The 15509-nt window shown below is 41.3% G+C and overlaps 1 protein-coding gene across 2 annotated transcripts; it reads right to left on the bottom strand.

Moving 5' to 3' along the window:
* Positions 1 to 1098: 1098 nt before the first annotated feature.
* On the bottom strand, positions 1099 to 15469 carry LOC144023756 (G-protein coupled receptor 22-like). Of its 2 annotated transcripts, XM_077529563.1 has the most exons (4): positions 15301 to 15469; positions 15040 to 15205; positions 7207 to 7339; positions 1099 to 5811 (listed from the first exon to the last, which is right to left on the bottom strand). In XM_077529563.1, exon 4 carries the CDS (start codon positions 5701 to 5703, stop codon positions 4270 to 4272), a length of 1434 nt encoding a protein of 477 aa, XP_077385689.1. In that variant the 5' UTR covers positions 5704 to 5811; positions 7207 to 7339; positions 15040 to 15205; positions 15301 to 15469; the 3' UTR covers positions 1099 to 4269. The 2 variants fall into 2 exon arrangements, with proteins under 2 accessions (XP_077385689.1, XP_077385690.1); XM_077529564.1 differs by lacking the exons at positions 15040 to 15205; positions 15301 to 15469 and adding an exon at positions 7745 to 7876.
* Positions 15470 to 15509: the final 40 nt, after the last annotated feature.

The following is a 15509-nucleotide window of genomic DNA, read 5'->3' as shown; positions in this document are numbered from 1 at the left end:
GTTCATATAGTATCAACATCGGTTGTGTTTACATTCAACATTGTGTTAAGAGCCAGTGTGAGACGTCCCATGGCCTCTGCGATGAGCTTCAGTGCGTGCAAAGCGTGAGAGCAGAGAACACAACACACACACACGCGCAACAGAGTTATTACTCTTATTCAGTAACCACTTCATCTGCAGTGACACTTCGTCCCATTAGTTGTATTCGCGCCGAGCCATGCGGGACCTGACATGAGCCAGCTGCAACCCAAACAACAACTACAAAATGTCTGCCGAAGATCACATGGGAGCCAAGATGGCTGCTGTACACTGCCATTCTCATCTTTGTATATACAGCATGTACATTTTTGTCATTTTTAAAAGAAACTAGTCCAAATAAAAAAACAAAAAAAACAAACAAAACAACAACATCTTAGCTGTGATGTAACCCATAACAATAAAACAGTAATAATTCTTCCATACATCCATTTTCTTGACCGCAGAAATTGACACAGACCCTGAACTGGTAAAACAGTAATAATTGATTGACAAAAAAAGAATGATAATGTTGAAAATTTATTAGTTGTAATCATGAATCATTTGTCAGTGCCCCAAAATAGATAAAATACTGTTTTATCAAATGAAAAGATATATGCAGTTAAGTATTCATACCCTAAACATTGACTTCAAGTGTTTTTTTTTGTTTGTTTTTTTAATTAACTGACTAATTTAGTGAGCATAAAAAAATAAAATAAAATGCTAAACGACAGGCAAATGTTGATGGACTGGTAAACTAATAAAGATAATTAAACATGCAACTTACCCTTATGCTAATTGTAGTTGTAATTAGTGTGTAATCTTTTTATTCCCTTCCAAAAGCTCAAAATTCATATTCCACAAACACAATCCAAATCAGAATATTGTTTTTCCACTAGTGGGGGCACACATTATTATAAAGAAAATGGTTGGGTTGACTTCCTCTTTAAAGTGAACGTTTTGTCATTTTGTCATCTCTTTTGGATGATGCAAATCAAAATGGTTTTCGAGTTTCATTGTTTGTGTTCATGGCTGGCAACCAGTCTAGGGTGTCCCCCCGCCTACTGCCCAAAGTCAGCTGAGATAGGCTCCAGCATCCCCCGTGACCCTGGTGAGGAATAAGCGGTCAAGAAAATGGATGGATGGATTGTTTGTGTTCATATATGCAAATTATATTGCTTCAATTAAAAAAATGCATTCAATCAATGCTATCATCGATCGCCCTAAAATAAGCAAGTGTTTTGTTTTGGTTTTAGCAGAATTTTGGCGCAGTCCTCTCACATATCGTATGTTCCAGAAGGAAGGTCAGTATGAAAATATCCATCCATCCATTTTCTTGACCGCTTATTCCTCACAAGGGTCGCGGGGGGTGCTGGCGCCTATCTCAGCTGGCTCTGGGCAGTAGGCAGGGGACACCCTGGACTGGTCGCCAGCCAATCGCAGGGCACACAGAGATGAAACAACCATCCACACTCACACGCACACCTAGGGACAATTCAGAGCGCTCAATTAACCTGCCATGCATGTCTTTGGAATGTGGGAGGAGACCGGAGTACCCGGAGAAGACCCACGCGGGCACGGGGAGAACATGCAAACTCCACCCAGGAAGGCCGGAGGCTGGACTCGAACCGGAGTCCTCAGAACTGGGAGGCGGACGTGCTAACCACTCTCCCACCGTGCCGCCCAGTATGAAAATACATTTTATTTTATTATTAGTGACAAATTAGAGGTACGCGTACATCAATAATAACACTGTAACATCTGACCATAGCGTAACAAATTATTAGGTAAAGGCATTTTAATATTTGACAGTTGCTCATAATGATTATCTGCCCCCTCTATGAATATAAACCTCCCACACTGACATAATTAAACCTCAGCATCATATTTAATGCGGTACACACTGTGCTTGTAAATATACACCAGGGTTCAGTTGTGTTCGTGACTAATGACACGGCAGAGCACATAATTAAGGCAGAGGTCATATGAAACAAACTTTAAATATTTATACAGTCATTTAGATTCATTCATTCATTTGCATTCTTTTAAAGCTGCGTATGAGCTTCCGAGTGGGTGGCAAATGTGATCATCTGTTGGCGAAGCATATTTTTTTTGGGAAGCAGTTACATAAGTGCTGCTGTGAGAAGCTTCGTCATACAAGTTCACGTGTGAACAGCATCCGACAGGGTAAAATACATTTTTCCCAAGCTATATCGTGGTTCATCATTCACAACCTTGCTGTATCGCAACTTTTCAAGCGATTGTTAATTTTCGGTTTGAACAGTATATAATAGGTAGGACAGATTTTTTACAATTGTCATGCCACAACATGTCGGGCAGGTCTACTGGAAGAGATGCATTGAGCCATTTTTAGCAGTATGAAGTTAAAAGTTTGTCTAGAATTAATTTAACAACTTCATTATTTTTCATATCCAATTAATACCTTTAAAAACACATTTTGTCACTAACTGTCGACTCAAAATGACATCATGTGACATCACATGTGCTTAGGATTCAGGTAACGACTAATCATGGCTCAGTTTGCTAATGTCACATGACCAAACTCAGAAAACAGGTGAGCAGAGATTCTCTGATGAAACTCCATACGCTCCTCTTCGTTGTTGTCCTCGTTACTTAAAAATGAAATTGGTGGTACACAAAAATTAAAAAATGACCAACAAAATGAAATATCCAATAGCTTGAAATATAAAAGGTAACTACAAGAGAAATAGTGAGAGAGTTAGGAGAGAACTGTGTGGCGCTACTCCATATTGCCTGACCGCATTATGGCTGTGTACCACACAGGTCCCTCCGCTTAAATGCAATCAAATAGGCCCTAAGTAAACAAAACTATGATGCAATTCTCTAGTACTACGAACGCTATATGAAATGTTACACCTCATAAAATATTCATACATGTTAAACGCAAAGAATCTAAACTATTAACTTTTTATTCACTGCACACATGACCTATGAACATTTCATCTTGTAAATAATCTCTTTTTATCAGGATAAACTTAAAGCGGCTCTCTGTAACAATTTGGTCAAAAGTACAGTATCTTTGCAATAGCCTTTTTATTTGACCATTTCTGATTGAAACATCTTGTAATTAGCAGATTAACAGCTGTTCACAATGGCCAGCCAATAGTTTTCAGACAGGATTTGGTTTCAAATTTCCTGCCGTTTGTCTTCAAATGTGACGTCGTGCGCATTGTGCATGTGAAGAAGGGTGTGCCAGTGTGTGCAGTTTAACTTTTCGTCAAGAGGTGGCAGTAGTGATTCAAAATTTAATTCTCTGCTTTCAGTAGCTTTAAATCATCCATCCATCCATTTTCTGAACCGCTTACTCCTCACAAGGGTCGCGGGGGCGGTGCTGGAGCCTATCTCAGCTGGCTATGGGCAGTAGGTGGAGTATACCCTGAACTGGTCGCTAGCCAATCACAGTAGCTTTAAATCACCTTTATCCAAATATTACTTAACTTAAACATCAAATGCAGGCTGCAACATTATTATCTAGGGTTGCCACTGTCGAGTAACATTGGATTGAAGCCGGTTGGTGAAGTCGGGGTCCTTTTTCTTCCCACCGACATTGCAACTCGGATCTCCGAGTTCAAAGTGGTGTACCCAAGCGCCCTTCCTGGTATGAAGTCGTAAAAGTCCGACTTCCCACTTTATCAAAATGCACCATTAGTTTTGTGATTGTTTACCTGAGCAACTGTGATATCATTTTCAGTCAACAGCAAGTGGCAAAATGGCCGCCCCCTGAGATGGCTCAAAACAGGTGTATTTTGCTGCTTAATTCATCTTCCACAAACACAGTATTATTCAGAATGCTGTGTTTAGACTAGTGGGTCTGTATAGAACATGTAATGAAAATGTTTGACTTGACTTCCCCTTTAATGCATGTGGGAGCAGTTAAACTCCCCCCCAAAAAAGAAAAAGTATATGGTCTTGAAGATTTTTCCCTTTTTCTCGTGGGTCTGGAAAATGTACCTCGCAATAAACGGGAATTCACTGTATCATAGAATATACACTTGAAAGTTTATTATCTTGTGATGTTCAATTGCAGAGGAGTTGACAACATCCCACCCGAGGTAGCTGCTCGTTCTCTTTACTGCTTGTTCATAAGCAACAAGCATATCCGATAGGTGTACATCTGTTTGTCACCATATCGCACTAATTTCACGCTCTCGTGAGGGTGGAACACGTCTGTGGCACTCTTCTTATTTTGAATTATCAACACGTGCACGTGTTTCACAGCGCCTCCGCCAGGCAGCGGTCAGACCCTTCGCTCGCCTCCAGCTGCACCTGCCGGCTGCTTTTTCTGTTTTCCACCCAGGAATTGCGAATGACGGTGCCGCCTGGCGACGGGTCCACCTGCAGCAAGGACACCACTCTCTTTTTAACCTTGGCCCGAAGAGCACGGCGCAGCTTTTGCCGCGTGAAGGCATAAAGCAGCGGGTGGGACACGGTGGTGCCATAGGCCAGAGCCAGGAACCACAGACGTAGGCTGACCAAGGGCTGACTGGGACCTACAGCCAGGATGAGAATGTGGACAACGGACAGGGGAGCCCAGCAAGCGAGGAAGGTGGAGATGATGATGAGGGACATCCTGAACACGCGGCGCTGGCGCTCGCGCCGATCCCGGTGACGCCGCACGGCGCGCCGGAGCGCAATGATGGCCGACACGGAGGCCTGGACGCCCATTGTGGGCGGCACGTTGCTGGCGCCGGACGTGACCAGTGGGGCGGAAGAAGACATGGCAGGGGGTGATGAAAAAGGGATGAGAGGAGGGTGGCTGAGTTGTTTGCTGCCATTTGCAGTGCATTTCCCCCTTTCCGGCTTGCCACTACTAATCATCTTGAGCTTAGTCTTCTTTTGGGGGGATTTTCTGTGGAGACCTGTGCACCTCTGAGTCTTCTTCATGTGGGCGCCAATTCTAAAATTTAACGCCCTCAGGATTCTAGAGTAGGTGAACAGCATTGCCGTGACAGTGGTGAAGAATACGGGCACCTGCAGAATGAGGTGGTAATATGTCCCCGGGCCCAAGTGGTCGCCCTTCCCGCCGATGCACAACAGTGTCCGATTACGCCACGCCGGCACTACTGCGCCATTGGAGGACGGCGACAAAGCCGTCTCCTGCCCTCTCGTCGCAGTCCCATCGCCACTCTTCAACTGATCCTCCAGGAGTGGGACGAAAAACGCGGCGACAGACGTGAGCCACGCGCCGGCCAGAAGCAGCGCCGCCCTGCGCGCGGTCAGCAGCCTGTTGGCCGGTCGCACCGAGATGTCGTATCGGTCCAGGCTGATGACCAGGATGTTGACGGCCGTGGCCACGCTGGCGAAGGTGATGCAGGCCTCGTGAAAGCGGCACAGAGCAGCCAGGTCGGGCCCCAGGGGCAGCAGCGCCACCGCCAGGGTGAGAGGCAAACACAGCACGCACACGGCCACGTCCAGCACGTGCAGGCTGACCGTCACCATATTGCTGACCGAGTCCACTAAGTTGGACTGAGAGCAGTAGAGCGCCAGCACTGTCAGGTTGCTGCTGAAACCCAACACCAGCTCCAGCATGAGGAAGGCCGTGAGTGACACCTGAAATCCGAGGGAGTACGACATTTGTCGTGATGCCTCACCTCCCTGCTCTCCCGCCAGGCCGGCTGAGCTGGAGGTGCAGCCGTCGGTCTCCATGGCTGCCTCTCAGTCCTCACATCTTGTACCTGTCAGCCTCGTGATGGTCCCATGATGCACCGGGCTGGGCTTGCATCGTGCAGGGACGGAAGAGCGAGCGCAAGGGAGCTGGGGACACAAAATGCAGACACGTGAGAAATGAACTGTGCGGGACAGAATGCAAACTCGTTATTCTCTCTCAGCATCTGTGACATCAATCATTTTCTACATGTACCCATCTATGACTCGATATATCCAGTTATCTAGTTCTTTCTTGTCAGTATCTCTGATTACCATTCTGGGCTCAGGCACAGCTTGAGACGGGAGGCATGTCGCTTTCCGAACCGTAGGGTGCCACAAGAAGCCATCACAAATGTGTACTGGAGCTCAGGGGAAGGAACAAATTGAATGAAAGTAAGCAATCAGACCCACAGGCAATCAACTGCTCCCTCGGTGGATCAATAAAAACAACAAGAGTCGGCAATTTGGGCCAAATTGGTTACATCTCAACTCTAACTATGCAAGACTGTGTAAATTATAGTAAAACAGGCTACCACTTTCATCAATGCAGCGTCTTACAAAACAAACACAATCATCAAATGCACATACATTACAAGGCAACAACCATTCACATCTATGGAAGATATATATATATATATATATATATATATATATATATATATATATATATATATATATATATATATATATATATATATACACACACACACACTTTAAGCCACCTCTTCATTTCAGAAGCTGCATCAAAGCCTTCTGTATGTATAAATACATTTTTGGGAGTGAAGGACAACGTATTAAAAAATGTATTTACACGTTTTTGGGTTTGAATGAGTTCACTGCACAAATGTCAGTAATTAATCGTATTTTTGTATTCCCACTGCTATTGTCTACAAAGCTTATCACAGATATTTACTCGAGTAAAAAGTCTTAGAATTTACACAAAAAAAACAAATTAAAAAGTTTATTTAGATTCATAGATTGTTCAAATAGCTTTCTTTGATCCTTGAATACAATTCTTCTCCTGCAAAATACAACTGTTGACCAAAAAGTGACTCAGCTTTACAGTCCTATTTCTTATAGCCATTTCATAGAAACAATTCTCAAAACGTCTCATTTCCAGGTTTGGTTCTGCCCACGAGCGCCATTGATTTGCAAGGCCCCGGAGAGGTTAACTTGATTTTGCTCTGAAACGACACGCCAAAGACGTACAACTAATGTGGTATTTCAATTTGGCTTTGCATAGTGCACACATTAACTTAGATTTGTCCAATAATCATCAAGCAAGTGAAATATGATCTTTCAAAAAAGTGTGAGGTGGAGCTAAAAATAACTGTGATCAGCTGTTTGCTCCCATCTTAATCAACAACAAAATAGGGGAACCTTTGGTACAGCACGCACTGTACTTTCAGCAAAGAACAATGAAAACAAAACATGCCATGAGTCACATTTGATAATCATACAAAACACTTGTTAGCACTTCTATGTTTAGAATTGCAAACTTACTGTCAGTTATCTGTCGTGCTGAGTGGAAGGTGCTTCTTTGTATCCTGCTAAGGTTGACATCACAGCAGTTTCATGTGGCGTTGCTATGACGACTACGGTGACTGAAGGAGCACTATGCGGGAAATGGAAAATCCTGCAACCAAGAGACCAAAGAAGTCAATTAGAGTGGAAAATAGGCCTAATTGGGACTAAGCTTCAATAGCTGCCTCAAACTTTAGGGCAACATTTTTATGTTATGTAACAGTGACAAATGTATACCGCAATACACTTCTAATTGTATCGGCCTGCACACAGAGGGTATTTAGTATCTTGTTTTGTATTGACAGGAACAAGGATACAGAGAAGCAAAGCCAAATGAAATTTGCTCATTACTAATAGAAAGGAGGCTTTAGATCGCACCTGAGAGCAATCAATAGGACGTTTGAAAGAAAATCACACTTCTTTTCAACTATTGGCTAACATTTCAAAGTCAACTGTTAAAGCACTGGATGAGGAAGCTGCAAATCAACGAAAAACAAAACAGCTCACAACTACCAACCTCTGTGTTGCTCAGTTACCCTTCAGCAAACTAGTAGGGTTCCCACGGCAGCTGCTCGACACAGGTGTCTACATAACATGCCAGTGGCAGTGTTGTGAGGAAAGCGCAACAGAGTTCAAGCATATTGCAGCCACAGTTAGCTTCAAGCATGTACACAGCAGTGGTATGAAAAGAAAGACACAATTTGTCGACAGGATTTTTTTTTTTCTAATGTGGGCCTCAAAGAATTCCACTAAAACTGCTTTCTGTTGACATGCATTTTGTTCTCCCTGGGTACTGTAAAGAGCAGTTGTGGGAGGAAACGGAAGTCCCGAAAGATCAACAGTACACTTGTCCTAATTATTTTTAGGAATGTAAGCAAATTATGGACTTCTTGACAGGCAAGGCTTGATAACACAAGTGAGAAATCAAAAGAGGACGTTCAAACCCTAAGTGCTGGGCCTCCCCTGAGTGGTAAATGGGCAAAATGGGAGGAAAGGATGCACACAAGGGAAAAGGAAGGTGCACAGAAAAGCAACGGGTAAAAAAAAATGCCAGTTTATGACTGTTTTTTAAATGCTCGTTTCAAGGATTCCAGGAGGATCACACATTTGTTTGTTAGCACGCCTCTCACCTGGGAACTGAACATGAAGGATAAAACGCCACACAGTCAACCAACAGCAGCAGTTCATTATAGAAAACGAACAGCTGAGAGGAGTAGAAAGGAAGAATGAGATCTCGTAAACAAGGTCTCCCAGGGGACAGGGTGCAAACTTTTTTTATTTTTTTTCCTGCTATGAAATCTTACATCAGTCTTACCCGCAGAGCTTCGTTTCCTAGTCCCCACCAATCCCCAACACATAGAAGGCAGGAGAGAGAGAGCGAGAGAGAGAGAGAGAGCGAGAGAGCGAGAGAGAGAGAGAGACTGCCTGCTTTCTAAAGGATTCTTAATTACAAATTAGTTACAAACTTAGCACTTACAAAGTTGTTGATGAGGTATAAATGTAGATCAGCCTTTCCCAAACTTCAAATTAGGACCAAAATATTTTCTTTGGGGGTTCAGTGATTGTCAGGGTAAAATAACTAAGTCATAGTTTGAATGTCAGATTACTTAATGTGTTCACGTAGTTTATATTTTTGGAAAAAAACAACAACAACAACAACAACAAACATCCATCCACAGTATACTGATGATCGTCATGAGGGGGCGACTCTGGACAGAACGGAGGGTACAACCTGATCCAGTAGCAGGCCAATCACAAGACATTTGGAGAAACAACCATCCACATTCTCATATATGGACAATTTAGAGTATTTGGCGCATGTGTGATGAATGTGGAAGGAAAAGTCCTGTAGTACCAGGAGAAAATCCGCGCAAGCACAGGGTGTAAACTTAAGATGCAGTTTTGAAATGGCCATTTTATTTAATATAGAAAAAAAACGATTCAAATATACTTGTCCCTGAATGAAAACGTAGTTGCCTTCCTTGTTAAATCATGAATGTTGTTTAAAATTGAATTCATTTCAGTTCCTTCCTCTTGTCGTCTACCCATACTGTCATTTTGACAATAGCAAGATAGCAAGATTATTATCCCTGCTGCTTCACTTCACTGCTGTTTCATTTTGACCTATTGTGTGCCATCTTGTCATCATAGGTTGCACCATCCAAAAAGGAAAGCAATTGAGTGTTGCGGAGCAGTTACTTGGTCGTTCACTTCCTGCCAAGGTTCTGGTTCTTGAGTCAAAGACAAAATGTATCTCAGTCAGGCTCATGGGGAAATAATCAGAATGCAAGGTGTTGATAAAGTGAGGTCACACAGTAAAATGGGGGATTTTTTTTTTTTTTTACATTGTGTCTTTCACATGCAAGAAATGGCAACACATCAATATTACATATCATTGGTGTCTGGCCAAACCTTGTACCTCTAAATCTGTCACTATTCAGCAGAGCCCCCCCCCCCCCAAAAAAAAACAAAAAAAAAAAAAAAAACAGCATATTTGCTAACATTAAAGAGAGCAATTTTCAACACTTCAGGTTAAATAAATAAATAAATAAATAAATAAATAAATAAATAAATAATTCCCACAAGTGTGGACTGACCAACAGCAGGGGCCTATAGATTTTTTTCTTAAAAAAAAAAAAAAAAAAAAAAAAAAAAAAAAAAATGAAATTGACCAAATTGTGACTTACGAGGTTTCCGCCCGACACCAGCGATGTATTTGAACCCAAGATCTCTGAATTATGAGGCAGATGTACGGCCGTCCTACTAACCATTCTGCCATCATGCAACCATTGCATATATAGCCAACTTAAAGTTGTGCTTGAAAGTTTCGATACCGTAGGCTTGGGGTATGTCAACTTTTGAGCCCACTGTATGGTGAGAAAAAGGCCCATAAAGTCCAAAATACTGTGGCAATTGATTTGATATTTTCACAGGTTGAATTTTGGTGAGAATTTAGAGCATTTTTGTGTCATTAAGCAACATTTAGCTTTTGTACATGCTGATCATACGTTTACATACCCTTAAACTTTCACGCACAACTGTAAATTTACGAGTTAGTCTTGTAAACAGCCCAAAATTCAGCTTGAAATCAGAATGTTTGCTACTCCATTTGCATGTTTGAAATGTGTAGAAATATGTCAACCAAAATACAACTGAATTGTCAAATATTTGTACTGTAATTGATTAGATGGAGAACAATTAACAGTTTGATTCAACAGATTAACAATTTATTATTATATACTGTATATCACTGTGATTAGTAGAGATTAAGATTCGTTCATCATTTTTTTGTTTCAAAACAATAATAAAGATTCACACTCATATAATCAATTGTGTATCAAATGCTACTCAAACCAAACCCATAAAGTGGACCATGAAATTGAAGCTTTCCTCACATTGAAGGTGAAAGTCATGGCCGTCCACATGGGGTAGTGTACTGTACTAAAGAGCAGGCGTTTTAAAGCAGACATTCAGCTGAGAGTCACCCTCAGTGGGGGATTACCGTATGTATTCACTTCCTATTTGTTTTACATTTCACGCACAAGCCAGAATATTTGCGAGCCTCTAATGTACTCCAGCGCTGCATCGGATGAGACCATCATCCTCACCCTATTCGACCTACAATTGCTCTCAGTGGGTGCCCATTGGTACAGCAAGATGCGTGTGTGTCTGTGCCTTTCATGCACTGCTTGACTCCAAGCAGTGGCGAGCAAACATTATGCTCTGACATGACAATTGTCTCCAACCTGGTGTGCTGACTGCAGAGAGAGCGCTTTAATAAACTGCTTGATGTCTCAATAGGGAGCCTATTTACACACACGCACACACACATGCGTACTGAAGTAGAGAGTACATGTTGTTTACTTGTGTCTGCCGCAACCGTTCTCGTGTTGTCGACCGCCCCCTCACATTGCAGTCTGTGCCACTTTTTTGGTGTGCATTGTTTCGTCCTGAGTGATGAGCATTCATGAAGTTAGTGCTTTGACAGATATAAGTGACTGAAGCTTCTCTTTTTGGCAAGATGGCAGTGTGTTAAGGATGGGGGTGGGGGATGTCTTCTGTCTTTAAATTTTATTTTTTTTTTAAATCTAAAACTCACTGCAAAGTGAAATATGAATAGTGGATTCTTCAACTGACACCAAGTCATTATAGTCATATAACTTTGTATGTAAAATCATTTTAACGTCAGCCAGTGTTTACAAACTTGTTTTCTGGATTGTATTGTTTAAACACAACACAACTTGAACTTCAATTTATCTTGCTGTAGACAGCTGAACATTAAAACCTTTTGGAGATACTTTTGCACCCCATTGCAGCTTCACAGAAGTTAACGATTCTTCATAACAGCATATTCAAAACTAGTGCTGATGTTCTGCATTGCAAAGCAGCTTTAACGAACACCTCCAATTTCGTCACATTGATGAGACTATTTAAATGTGAGCGACAGCATTTCAAACAGGTTTTTCTTGGCTCCAAATACCTCTTGGCAAAGCCATTAATCTCCAGGGCCACATAGATAGATGACCTCCGCATACTCGCCCTTTGGCGATCTCAGATTTTAATAAGGTCCCTATTGTATCTGTAGAAATTATTATTCTTCCATCTTCTCAAAAAAACAATTGCATTTTGGGGGACCTAAACATGTACGAAAAGTCATAAACTTTGCACTTTTCGGGCCCTGAATATTTTTTTTATAGGCCTATTATGTTGTAAGTTATTATAACAACGTGGCTCTATAGCACCCCCTAGAGTGAAGAGATAAAACCAAATCCTGGCATGTTTGACCTAGGGCAAGGAAAATTGGCAGGTACATGTAGCACCCCGAGATGCACAAAAAAAAGTCAGTGGAAGCAATATCCACAAAATGTACAGGAAGTGAGCTAAGAATTTTTGAATGTCCGATTTTGGCCCATTTTTGCACATTCACAGGGGTTATCTCCCATATACATGCTCCAAAAAAATCCCAAACTTCATATTAGTGCTGTTAAAGTTAAAGCGTTACCTAATCAATTAATCCCGTTTTTCATGGAAAACATTTATTAGTGTTTAATTCCAGTTTATCCAAGATTTTTGAGGAAATGGGCGTCAATTCTAAGAAGAATTTCTTCTTATAACTTCTTCTTCTTCTTCTCCTGGCCGGCTCCGATCCTCCACAAATACCGGGGTCTATACTGTTAAGGTCATCATAGTGTGTCTAATAAAAAATGATCCTGTCCAGGATGACAAACGACTGAGGCCTATCCCATCTGACTTCAGGTGAAAGACAAACTACACCCAACAGTCAATAAATATCACTTGAGGGTGAGATTGTGTACACACGTTGCAGCTCCTTTAATTAATCTCTATTAAAGCATCACATTCACGTTCCAAACCATCCTACCGGAATAATCTAATACTTATTGTTCTGTAACACACTAACACGCTCCCTTGAGTTGTCTTACACAATATAATTAGACCCAATACAATATGTCTGTCATTATAAAGATAGCAATGCTCAGTTTTGATTGACACTGTACAGATTTATTAACATGAGTATATATTTTATCATCTCACATATAGTTAAATTAAGGTCTTGCTGACAGTGTCAATCCAAATTGAACAAAATCTTCTTAGATGGGCTTTCGTAAAATATGACATTACACTTTCATGAGGCACTGGACTTACTAGAGCCTCTGGAGTACAGAAGAGGAATAGTGCTCGAGTCCATGGGAGAATATTGCCCATAATGACATCAAGTGGTCTTAAAAATTGATTCCTGGATACATTGTGAGGTTGTACCTATTGTTGTGGTAGTTTACCTTCACCAAATTCACCAAAAGATTATTGATAAACAATTAGTGTACATCCCAAAACAATAAATCCAAAGAGAATACTATTCACTGGAGATATGACTAAACACAACAAATCACGAGTTGCTGTTAATACTACTGATTACCACAATGATGACATCGCTCCAAGCACAATCACTGCTACGTTAACCCCAATAACACAAGCAGGATTGTTCATTCCAAGTCCTTTATTGAGTATCTGTCTGGATTTTTATAGCCCTTAATTGTGGCTTTTGTTCAATAATACTTATGCAGCTGTCATTTGTGTCAAACCATCATCATTTTGGGCCATTTTATCACCAGCACACAGAAGCCTGCAAATGGAAATGGTATGAAATGATTCCAGCATGAAATATAGAGGAAAAACAGGAGATGCGAGGTAGGGAAGAGCTCATTTTTGCTTATCTTGAAGAACATCATCTTTAATGTATACTTCTGGTGACTGAACAAGATAAAGGGACTAAGAGCATACACTGCAGCCATTAAAGATTTGACTGTATTGGGAAAGAGATTCATTATTCAGGTGGACTTTCCGGGTCTTGAAAGGTGCAGTTTTGAACAAATTATGCAGACTTCACACTGGGGGACTTTGTGTTGTCCTGTTACCTGAATTATTTATTTCAGAGCTGAAATAGCCAGCCATTGTAAACTATTAATGGAAAATAGTGAACAGGGGAAAATGGAGAGAAAAGAAATGCACATTTTGACTGAGGGCTACTTGGTCAACTGATGGCAAACCAGATGGGGAATAAATGTTAGATTAGGTGGCATGATGGGAATTACAATGCTTCAACAAAAACACAATCACATGGGCATCCTTTTCCAATCTATTTTCATTCCTACGTGATCACAAATCACATAGACACAACTCAGACACTGCAAAAGTGACAATAGTCACAAAAACAGGCTTTTTTTTCAAGTGAATGCAATACACTTCTGTATTTAACTAACGTAAAAACTTTTGTTCCTTGTTTAAGCTCTTTTCAGTGGCATTGTTTTTTAATTGCTGGCTTTTAATTAATGGCTTTTAGGTTTGTTTGTTGTTTTTTTTGTCATATACCTACATAGTAGCATAATGGAATATTCCAGTAGAGGTCTGCAAACAAGCCTTGCAGAGAAAGCACGGTGGAAAACTCCTCAAGAAGATGTATAGAAAGGTCTGTTTAGGTATTGGCAGTGTTGGAAAGTAAAACAAATCAGCTATCTGATTTAAAGGGGAAATTTGCAGTTTAAAAAAAACCAAAACGCTTTTTGTTTTGTTTTTGTCAAGCACTCGTGCAGGCCACACTTGGGCATACTCATGGCGGGCACATCCCCACTGCCTTGTGCTGACCCGTGATCTTGACACGAAAATATACACAACTCCATTTTGACTATAAACATGATTCGAGTGCCTAAAACCAAATGACTGACAGGCAAAACATCTGAATAAACTATAACAAGGATGAATTCACCATTTTCTGCGTTCTGTCCAAACGTGGGACTTTATCTTAAGTGATCTTAGTGGCCCAACAATAACAACAACAACACACAGACAGTCACACAATATAAACAACACATTTCGTGTCAAGTATAGGCAAGTATTTGTTACTTTTCTGCATGGAGCACTCCCATGGGAGCGTGGGAGAAATCCACAAGCCCGAAGCCCGTGACGTGACTGTGCAAAGACCCACTCCCACGTACAAACGCCCCTGCGGACTCGAATATAAAGCATCCAGCAAATTGATATTTGCACCTTGTACATGCAGCAAGCAGCGTGCCACACATTGAAACTCGTCAAAAGTGTGAGACGATATATTCGTTCAATGGACATGCAATAAACATGATGCATATTTGAGCAATTACTCGTTCCAAGTTATGATTCAAAAGTTTCAATTTTTTTTGCAAACCGTGACACTTGCATGTTCAGTCTAAAAAAAAAATCCCACCCGATTTTGTATAAGTACATACTGTACACATGAGGAGACTTCAGGCGTACTCCTACCTAGAAGGGTGCGCTCAGCTGCTATCCATGTCCGCAAGCCAAGAGTGGATGTGGAGTCTCTTGTCCCTCCGAGCACATGTTGAGCTACAGCAGCTTCACTGGCAGCCACCTAGATTCGTACGCAGCTCAGCTCGGCGGGATGCGCTCGTATAGCAACAGCAGCCTCCTGATGGATGCACGTTGCACACACAGATGACACGGAGTAAGAGGGGGAGGGGCCTTTGAGGACCTTCACTATTATCATCAGTCAGTGTAGCTTACCTTTGGAAGATGAGTCATTTTTATTTAGAAGTGTATGTGTGTAACCCACTGGAAGCAGAAAGCATTTATGGATGGCAAAATCAGAATAGCAGGGTTTGTTTATATGTGTGTGTATATATATATATATATATATATATGAGTCCGCAATTAAGTCGTCTAAAGATTTAAAAAAAAAAAAAAAAAAAAGCATGGAAATTCATGTTCAAGCA

The sequence above is a fragment of the Festucalex cinctus genome, chromosome 8 (assembly GCF_051991245.1).
Source record: "Festucalex cinctus isolate MCC-2025b chromosome 8, RoL_Fcin_1.0, whole genome shotgun sequence".
Taxonomy (NCBI): domain Eukaryota; kingdom Metazoa; phylum Chordata; class Actinopteri; order Syngnathiformes; family Syngnathidae; genus Festucalex; species Festucalex cinctus.
Note: the sequence above shows the minus strand (reverse complement) of the source record. Positions and strands in the feature narration are given on the sequence as shown.